This window comes from Engraulis encrasicolus, chromosome 7 (genome assembly GCF_034702125.1).
Source record: "Engraulis encrasicolus isolate BLACKSEA-1 chromosome 7, IST_EnEncr_1.0, whole genome shotgun sequence".
Classification (NCBI taxonomy): Eukaryota; Metazoa; Chordata; class Actinopteri; order Clupeiformes; family Engraulidae; genus Engraulis; species Engraulis encrasicolus.
In genome coordinates this window covers 10,496,590-10,506,589 of record NC_085863.1, presented here as the reverse complement: position 1 = coordinate 10,506,589, position 10,000 = coordinate 10,496,590, and the positions used below count along the sequence as shown (strand labels likewise).

Below are 10,000 nucleotides of genomic sequence, written 5' to 3'. Positions count from 1 at the left end.
TCATGTTCATATACACTTTTCGTTTTTTCTTCTTTAAGTTAAGCTTATTTTTTTCTTTTTATTTATTCACTGGCAAGCATGATGACGTTTCAACCTCTCGGTCCTGAAACGTCATCATACTTGCCAGTGAATGAATAAAAAGAAAAAAATAACTTAAAGAAGAAAAAATCCAAAGGAGAGTGCAAACTTTTTTTTTCCACAAAACATTACTTTTTGTGCCCAAGTAACTCAAGCATGTACACTCTTCACCCTCAGCCATCTTGTCTAGCTAATTCAATGGTGGGGGCCCTGAAAGCACCATTTTTAAAGCTCCTCATTAATTAGAGAAAAGATCATTGTAAGTAGCCCAAACATAGCATCTTCTTAGTATTATATGTCATAGGAAGAGGGTTGGAAATTCTCATGGTTTCCAGATAGACTTGACACTTCTGGCACTTTTGCGTGTCATGGCTGTCGGTGGCATTACTGCAAGACCCACAGTGATGAGTCAGATGCAGAGCAGGACTGGAGTTCTCCTCCCTCTCTCTTTACCTCCACCCCTCTCCCCCTCTCTCCCTTCATCCATCCCTCGCTACATCTTTCAATCTCTCCCTCCATGCCTCCCTCGCTCTCTCTTTACATCCACCTACCCCCGCCATCTTTTCCTCCCTCCCTCCTCCCCTCCCACTATCTCTCCCTCTCTTCCTCCATGCCCCTCTCCATCTCTCCCTCGATCTCTACATTGCTACCTGACTCTTTACCTCCCTTCCTCTCTCCATCCCTCTCTCCATGCCTCCCTCCATATCTCCATCCCTCCATCTCTTCATTGCTCCCTCGCTCTCCTCTTCTGGGGAGGTGGCTGCAGCCTAATGGCCTCTGATTGGCCACATGATCATGGCTGTCGGCGTGCAAATGGGAAGCTTAGCACCCCAGCAGCTGTGGGCAGCAAGGGCTCTTGTCAGCCACCTCTCTTCCCCTCTTTTCTCTCTCTCCCTTCTTTATTGTCAATGTATTTCTCTCTTATCCCTCTTTTCCATCTCTCCATCTTTCATCTCTCTCTCCATTCTCTCTCTCTCCCTCTCTCTCTCTCTCTCTCTCTCTCTCTCTCTCTCTCTCTCTCTCTCTCTCTCTCTCTCTCTCTCTCTCATCTTATCCTCTAATGCAGTCTGAGCTACTCCCTCTCTCCTCTCTAAAGAGCTTAGGAGGATCGCTGGGATCTTAGCCCGGCAAAGAGGGTGAGTAAAAAAGAAAAAGAAAATAAATCTGGGAAGAAGGCAGTGCACTGCCAAATGTCAAACCACTAAGAGTTCAACTGCAGCCACAAAAACCAAACCCACAAGTTTAAGGAGTTCTCGTTCGGCATTCACAAGACTAGGTCACACATTTACTGTATGTCAGACAGAGTTTAGACCTTGTATTTGTTTTATGTATTTCTTGTATTAGGTTTATAATGTAGGAACCGAATGTACAGGGACAAGAACCCCTTCAATAGTCACATAACCACTGGCTTAGCCTACTTATTATATTTTTTTCATGTTTTTTTTTTTTTATCAGAGTGCGTGTAAGACGTTGTATAACTGCACTTGGTCGCTGTAAATAAAGAGACACCTCCCATATCCAAAAAAAAGAAAAGCCTTTTGAGAATGACCTGCTTTCTGCCTCCTCCTTCCCCTAACTGGGTTACAGTAAGCTAAGTGCTTCCCAAACTTTTTTCTTTATGTTTTCCCCCCTGCTCCTTCTCTATTCAGTGGAACATGTGAGAAGTGTATAATATGGTATGTCTGCCTGGCAGACCTCTTCTTATGTCAGTGGTTCCCAAACTTTTTCAGTGGGGAGGGACCCCCTCTTGGACTCAAGAATATTTTAGCGACCCCCCCTCCCCCAACACACACACACCCACCATAGTCTTTGCCCTAAAGCAATGGATTTCTAGCAATATTTGCGACAATTCATGTCCTTCAATATTGCTAGATTTTCCATTAATAGTTTGTCCGCTAATGTTTCTAAGAAATCCACAGGAGAGCAAACACATCTATTACCAGTTAGCTGTTAACTTGTGGATCTCCCATTTTAATGCAATGTCCTTTGTGTCCGCGACCCCCCTTCAGTGCCTAGCAACCATAGGTGTGCACAGATAGGGATGAAGTGGTGCTAAAGCACCAGCCCCTTAGCCCTACTGGACACAAATTGCCCTGTTTGGGTTTTTTGGAAGTCTTTTTTCACAATGTACTGTGGTCTATGTTGACATATTAATCTATAAATGATTGACGACCAAAACATGTGATAATAATGTCCTGAAATATAATATATATTGTCTCCATAGTCTAGGAAGGCAGCTGGAAGTTCCACATGACCCAAGCCCCCACCCCCCAATGTCTCTATGCACGCCGCTGTCCGTGACCCCCGGTTTGGGAACCGCTGCAGTACGCTAAGTAAGTATGTAGACCAGAGGATGCCGGTCGTCACAGCAGGGCACCTGCTTGCTTTGCTTGCACTGTAGAGCAGTGTTTCTCAACAGGGGTGCTGGGGCACCCTGGGGTGCCGCAGGTCCCCCTCAGGGGTGCCGCAGAAACATGGCTCATATATAAATTATGTAATATAATACATATTTGTCTAAATCGATCAGTTAATGCTAGTCAGTGGAATCTTTCATCAAGTAGATATAGGTCGCCCCAGTCAGCTGCAACTTCAAACGTAGGTCGTGTGACGTCTCCAAATGTGTTACTTTTCTAAGCTTGTGTGGTATCGGATGCGATGCCATGTTACGGCTTGTTGGTTTAGGGTGCCTTGAAATTTTTCATGAATTGAAAGGGTGCCTCGCCTAAGAAAAGGTTGAGAACCCTTGCTGTAGAGGATGCAGAGCGAGCGAGTGGCAAGCCAAGCCTGCCTGTCCCCCTTTGATGTGGCTCAGTGTGACAGTGACACTACACACAGGGGCATGCGACAGCAGTCACAGTGTCATTATTAGCATTTTCTGGAACGGATTACAATTAACATGGCTGACATGGCCAGTTGAGAGGTGAGAGGGAGGGAAGGGAGGCTTTCTCCGAGAAAGTGATCATGGCGGGAGAGAGTTTGTGTGTGTGTGTGTGTGTGTGTGTTTGAGAGAGAGAGAGAGAGAGAGAGAGAAAGAGAGAGAGACAGAGACAGAGACAGAGAGAGAACTTGAGATGTGTGTGTGTGTGTGTGTGTGTGTGTGTGTGTGTGTGTGTGTGTGTGTGTGTGTGTGTGTGTGTGTGTGTGTGTGTGTGTGTGTGGCTGGTGTGTGTGTGTTCATATGCGAGTGTGCCGATGCTTCGCTCTCTGCCCCGCCTCAGCCTCAGCACCATTGCAAGGATGGGAAGCTGCTTGCGAGAATGCAGTTCTTTCACCGTCACCTTGGCAACCGCTGCAGAGGTTTGAGATGTCAGCCATTTTGTAATGGCGGCAGAGCACAGAGTCATGTCGGTGCCGGCTCTTGTAGTCAGAGATTCTAAGACTGCCTGTTGTAGTACTTCCCCCCGCCCCTTAATTCTGGAAAATCATATATAACCGTAACTGACATTTTACATTGGTCAGGACATTGAATGTTTGCACACTGATTTTTTTTAATTGTTGATGTCCTAAATGTTTTTTCTGTACACAAACTATACTATAAGAAGTACCAATTAATACAGTAAATAAAGTCAAATGTTAGTTTATATAAATGTTGTTGAAAATGTCCTCTACTGCAGACAGCGGCACCAGCAAACTTGCGCCACATGTGACTCTCTATGAGCAGTCAGTCTGGCGTGAAGGCAGCACAGCAGCTCCAGCTCCAGCTCCAGTGAGTGGTCTATTTATAGACCAGTAGATAATGCCCGTGCCACACTGACACTGTTTGCAGCACTGCACTGCACTGCACTGCACTGCACTTTGCTGTCCTACCCACATGTGTCCAGATGTGCCTTTTCATCCACTCTTTGTACAGTACGTCTTCAGTCATCTTGAAGACACCACCATCCCCAACTCATCCACATCCCCGTCCTCTCTACTTCCACACACACACACCCCTTCCCCCCCAGTCATCTTGAAGACACCAAGTGGTGTAGTCTTTTTTTGTGGTGGGCAAACTGTATATTTGAGCATTTTTTTTGAGGTGGGTATACTGTATTTGTGCTATTCTAAATAATGGAGCAATCCATTTTAAGTGGGTATACTGAAATTCCTGAAATGTTGAGGTGGGTATACTATGTGTTCCTTGCCTGGTTAACACCAGACCTAATCACAAGTGAGATTAGGTCTGGGGAGTTGCCTATTTGAAATTACGTAGGGGCGGGAATACTTGGCTATTATGACACACTGCCTTGCTCTCTGATTGGGCAGAGAAACTGTTAAGGTCGGAATGCTTGGCCATTATGACACAGATCCCATGATCTTGTACGTTATGAGTCATCCTCGCCATACTGTCTTTCAGATCGAAACGATTGTGTAGAACTAAAGGCAGTATGGGAGTTCCCAGGCTAGTGTGTACCTGCATTCTATGTAGACTACACCACTGAGGACACCACCATCCCCAATTCATCCACATCCCCGTCCTCTACTCCCAGCACCATCCACCCCCCCCCCCCCCCCCCCATCCTTTTTCCCCATTTCCCTTCTGGTCTATTTCTGTCTTCTTAATCCGCTGTCCCAAGGGAGCATTCATAGTAGTGGACTGCAGAGGCATTAGGAGAGCTTGATCAGATTTCAAGAGCGTGAGCAAAAGAGTTAGTCCCTGAGGATGTATCTGGTGTTGTGTTTGTGTTGTATTTTTGTATGTGTGTATGTGGGGCTGTAACATTTTGCCAAGTAGGTCTCTTGTCTTGTCTTCCTCATCCTTGTTCTGGGTCCTTGCTGTCCCACTAGCTCCTGAATCTGTGCTGGTGCCAGGGCCGGCGCTAGGCAAAGGCAGACAAGGCAGTCGCCTAGGGCACCACATTTCTTGGGGGCGCCATTAATACCAAAATCTCCCATACAATTAGGACTTCAAGCAAAATAAGTAAAACATTAATCTTCACATTAACAATGAATGTTCATGGTCACTCAGTATATTTGTAGGTAATAGATCAGATGTGCTCGATCAGATGTACAGTGTTATGTTAATGCACATAATGGAAAGAGGGAAAGGGAGTGCTCGCCTAGGGCACCAAATTGACTAGAACCGGCCCTGTGCTGGTGCACTGGGAAAATGGTGGAAGTGGTCCACCTCCGCTCCCCTGCCCGCCCGCCTCTCCCGTTTGACGTATGACGCTGCTAAAAATGTCCTCTGAAGAGAGTGTGTGAAGGGAAATGGGGGCTAACGTCCTACTTCCCAAACCTCCGCAGAGCATAGCACAGCACAGCACAGCACAGCACTCCCTCGCAAATGGACTGCGCTATGTTCGAGTATGTGTGTGTGTGTGTTTGTGTGCGTGTGTGTGTGTGTGTGAGTGTGTGTGTTTTCCTTTTTCTCACTGTGTCGGAGTGTATTGGAGTATGTGTGTCTGTGTGTCTGTGTGTGTGTGTGTGTGTGTGTGTGTGTGTGTGTGTGCGTGTGTGTTCCTCTTTCTCTCTCCGTCTCTTCTCTGTGTTTCTGAGCTGATTAAATGTGGGATGGATAAAAAATGGGTCATCTCCGATTTAGAGCTACGTAGCTCATGAAGAATGCAGTTTATGCTGCTCAGGAGGCCGGGCAGGGATGGAGAGAGAGGAGAGGATACTCAACACAGTTGAAGGTGAAGATTGTGCACATCCCTGGAAAAGGTGCAGGACAAAGGCTGACTGTAGTTTCGCAGAGAGAGGTCCGCACACTTAAAAATCCTTTTTGTTTTCTTTTATTAGTTCATGGCTGAATTAGGCCTACGTTTCAACCTCAACAGTCATCAGATTGAGAATCTGATGAACACTTGAATTATCCTTTTGTTTTCTTTTATTACTTCATGGCTGGATTGCATTTCGACTTCAACAGTCTTAAATCTGATGATCTGTTGAAGTCGAAACGTAATCCAGCCATGAAATAATAAAAGAAAACAAAACAGATTTTAAGTATGCAGACCTCTCTCTCTGATACTCAACACAGTCACACCTGTCACAAGTGAAGTCACAGCAGTGTGTACAGATAAGACTATCAATTAATGTTCATTGCTGTTAATAAACACTGAGTGATGGTAGAATATGTGTGATATGCAAATGTAGCCTACATAATGCCCTTTTGAAACTGTGGAAGTTGTGGCCATGCCTGCTGCTGAGGATGGCGTGTCAATGGGTTGAGGATTATACAGAGGTTTCACATTTTATTATCCATGTTTCTAAAGACTGCTTAGTAACTACAAAACCGACAAAGCCTTTGGCTTTATATCCATTTTAGTTGAAGATGCTATCACAAAGCATTATTAAAAGAACTAATCCATTCATCTCCTCCACATTAAAAAACGTTCAGCAAAGGAAATTACTTAATGTGAATATGGAGGGGGAAAAAAACAGACCCAAACCAAGGCATTGTCAAAAGCTCCAATGAACTTTTATTTTGAAATGTCAGTGTTCAGGGAATAAAGAAAAAAAAACATAAACAAATAAACAGCAATATAAATATTAGCATATAAAATAAACGTGTAACATGAAGCTCTAAGCATTTTAATATGAAAGATATTACAGTATATTAAGTATTCCAGCAGAAGACGCACATTAATATATATTTATATTTTTGTTTTGGACAGGGGTGGCATTCCAGCAACACTAACAATTGATTGAAATTACAAACACAGGAAAAGAGAGTACACAGGGATGAGGGGACACCTCAAAGACAGTTTAGTGCGCTGTGTTATTCTTCAAACTCTCAGTGATAAAAAAGAAAACAACAGGACAATTTGGGTGAAAGGGAGAGATAGATAGATAGATAGATAGATAGATAGATAGATAGATAGATAGATAGATAGATAGATAGATAGATAGAGAGGGAGAGAGCGCGAGAGAGAGAGAGAGAGAGAGAGAGAGAGGGAGAGAGAGAGAAAGAGAGATAGTTTGAGGGGGAAAACACAAAAATATGCACAATATTTCACGATCCTCAAGCCTACAACTGTGTGTCTTTAGCAAGAGTTTAAAATTTGAGTATTTACAGGTTGGTTGGTTAGTCTGTCGTCTAAATGCACATACTATCATCACTACACATAATCTGAGGAGGTTAACTTTTTTTCAGCATTTTTTTTTTTCAAACGATTGTTTTTTTTTCAGCATTTTTTTTTTCAAACGATTGTTTTTTTTCAGCATTTTTTTCTTAAAAATAGTCTAAACATTCCAGTAGAAGCTGGTCAGCAGGCGCTGCTGTATCTTGTGCTGGACCGGCGGTGTGACTTTTATTTTTTTATGTACATCATGGGGGTAGAGTGGGGGGTGCTCCTGGGGGAGTGGAAGTCAAAAGGCAGGTGTCTAGAACATTCTGGGCGAGTCTACACAGACAAGAAAAATCACACACACACGCACACACACAGGATCGCAGTGGAGAGTCATTGCTTTTGTGCTCAGCCAATGTGTAGCTACGCACGGCCTTGATGACTGTCCCAGTATATGTGTGTGCGCATATGCGTGTGTGTGTGTGTCTTTGTAGCACACACCAAACGTAGTGGGCAGCTATTGCGACAAGTGGACAACGTTGGCTAAAAAGCTTTTTGCGAGTGTGGTGTGCGTGTTTGTGTGCTTGTGTAGTCGGTGATGGCACAAGCGGGTGGCCCACTATGCTGGGGCGTTGGTACAGTATGTGTTATAGTGCAGGATGTAGGCTAGCTAGGCCCTCTAGCTAAAGCACTTCTTCGGCAACACAAAATAGTTGTGTGTGTGTGTGTGTGTGGTGTGCTAGCCGGGTTTTTTCATTCTTTCAAAATGTACCATTCGTACCATTCCAATGTTACATCGCTTCCGGTGGATTCAGATCTGGGACATTTCTTTGATGTTTTTTTTGTTCTATCTCTTGTTGTGAGAGCCAAAAACATAACACGATCTTCCTCCAGTTTAGTCCACCCACCATTTAGAGTCCACTGCCCCCAACCACCTCTGCCATCCTCTACCCGCTGTCTCCCAATCCTACGTAACGTTCCTAACAAACTTCATATAATTTTTCTTCACAAGCACTTCATGATGGAGCTCTGTCTATGAGGAAAACTGTAACCACATATAACAGGCCCCATGTTAATGATTGGGCCAATATGGCATAACACTAATCAAGATGGCAGGATTAAAACCGTTCGAGGCCAAACCAAACTCAAAATCCAGCGTTCGTTACAATACTTGGTGTGATGCACGTTCGTAAGGTAAGAACAGTAAAATGTACACACACACACAAAAGAAACCTTTGGGCTGAAGTCTAAGTACAAGTGGAACAGTGCAGACTTCACATCTAGAATTTTTATCTTTTAATACTAAAAGCTAAATCCGTTCACCTAAAATAGTCTTATAAACATCAAGAGTGCTGTCCGATTCTCGTATAGGACTCAAAACATCGACTTGCGATTCCTTCTATCACCGTAGAACCATCTCAAATTTAAGTCAGATTATACTTCAGGTTTCACGTAAATCCTTACTTTCCTTCATTTACTGCATAGTCCGTCTTAGTGGTCTTATTCCATCGGGTTAGAGTTGGATCATGCAATTGTCTCGAGCTATGGCACATCCTTCTTAAGAGTAAGAAATCTAACAGAAAAACATAGTCATTCTTGTCACCACAAGAAGCGTCTACTTTTCGTTTAGAAAGGAACGTTTAAAAGCCTTTACATAACAAATGACCTGCAATCATCATTCTTCTTTTTTTTCTTTCTTTTTCCATCTTTTCTTCTCAGTAATATGTAACACAGTAGGGAAAAACATCCCCGTTTTTAAGCTACAGGTCTTGTAATACCATGTGAATACGTCTCCCCTATCACATGCATGGCTCAGCTTAACTGAAAGATTGACATTTGTTGCGTTAAAACATGAGGTCAAGACCAAGGCGCGTAGTAGACTGTATACATACGACTACATAATGACAGGAGTAGGAAAAAAATCGAAAAAAGAAAAATAAAAGGACACAAAAACAAATCTCCCAAAGTACAGCATAATACTACCACCTCAGTGCTAGAGGTGTCTCTTATTTATCTTTTTTTCTCTTTTCTTTTGAACTAATACAGCGATAAAAAGAACAACCAAGAAAAAAAATAACAAACAAACGAAGAAAAAAAAATGTTTGGTAGCTAATACACCATCAGGAATAGAAATAAAAGAGATATTGGAATCCAACTCTGTGGTCTGGACACTTTGGTCCGACCACATTCACCAAAAACACCAAAACGCTAGGCAGGCCCAGGTACGGTACAGATACGGGGACGGAGACGGTCGTGTCCAGACAGCAGGCTTACTTCTTGTCCTTCTTGGTGGACTTCTTCTTGCTGGCGGGGGTTTGGGCGGCCTTGGGGGCGTCGCTGGGGGGCATGGCCATGGCCTGGGGTGGGGGCAGGGCCTGCTGCGGCGGCTGCTGGGGATTGGCCGTCAGGGTGGCGGTGCTGCCGGGGATGTAGACGTTCTGGCGGTAGTCGGGCACGTACTGGGCGTTGTAGCGGGGGCCGAGGGTGGCTGTGGCCTCATTCACTGCTGCAGTAGAGAAGAAGGGGAGGAGAGAGAGACACAGAGAGAGAGAGAGAGAGAGAGAGAGAGAGAGAGAGAGAGAGAGAGAGAGTTTATACAAATCCTTTATTTATAGTCTATTATTTACATACAACATTATGTGTTTGAAACCACACACCACTCGAAGAAAGCAGCAAAACGAAAAGTCTAGTTTGCCTTCAGTCATTGTGCCATGAGAGAATGGGAGAGAGATGGAGGAATAGAGGATATTCATCAATAGAGAGTAAGATAGATAGATAGATAGATAGATAGATGGATAGATAGATAGATAGATAGATAGATAGATAGATAGATAGATAGAAAGAGAAGTAGATGGATTGAAAGAGCCAAAAGGAAAGCAATAAATGGATGGAAGACTTTGAGGGAAAGCAAGACATTGGTAAGAAAGGAGAAG

At 43.9% G+C, this 10,000-nt stretch overlaps 1 protein-coding gene across 10 annotated transcripts in view; it reads right to left on the bottom strand.

The window, feature by feature from the left end:
* Positions 1-6,950: 6,950 nt before the first annotated feature.
* Positions 6,951-10,000, bottom strand: part of LOC134452453 (protocadherin beta-16-like) — a 239,861-nt gene continuing 236,811 nt past the window's right edge. For 8 of the 10 annotated variants that reach the window (XM_063202850.1, XM_063202853.1, XM_063202852.1 and 5 more), the window contains one exon: positions 6,951-9,573. In XM_063202850.1, the coding sequence (XP_063058920.1) occupies positions 9,338-9,573 (236 nt within the window). In that variant the 3' untranslated portion in view covers positions 6,951-9,337. The remainder of the gene's footprint in view (positions 9,574-10,000) is intronic. The other 2 variants (XM_063202847.1, XM_063202848.1) reach the window with 1 other exon arrangement.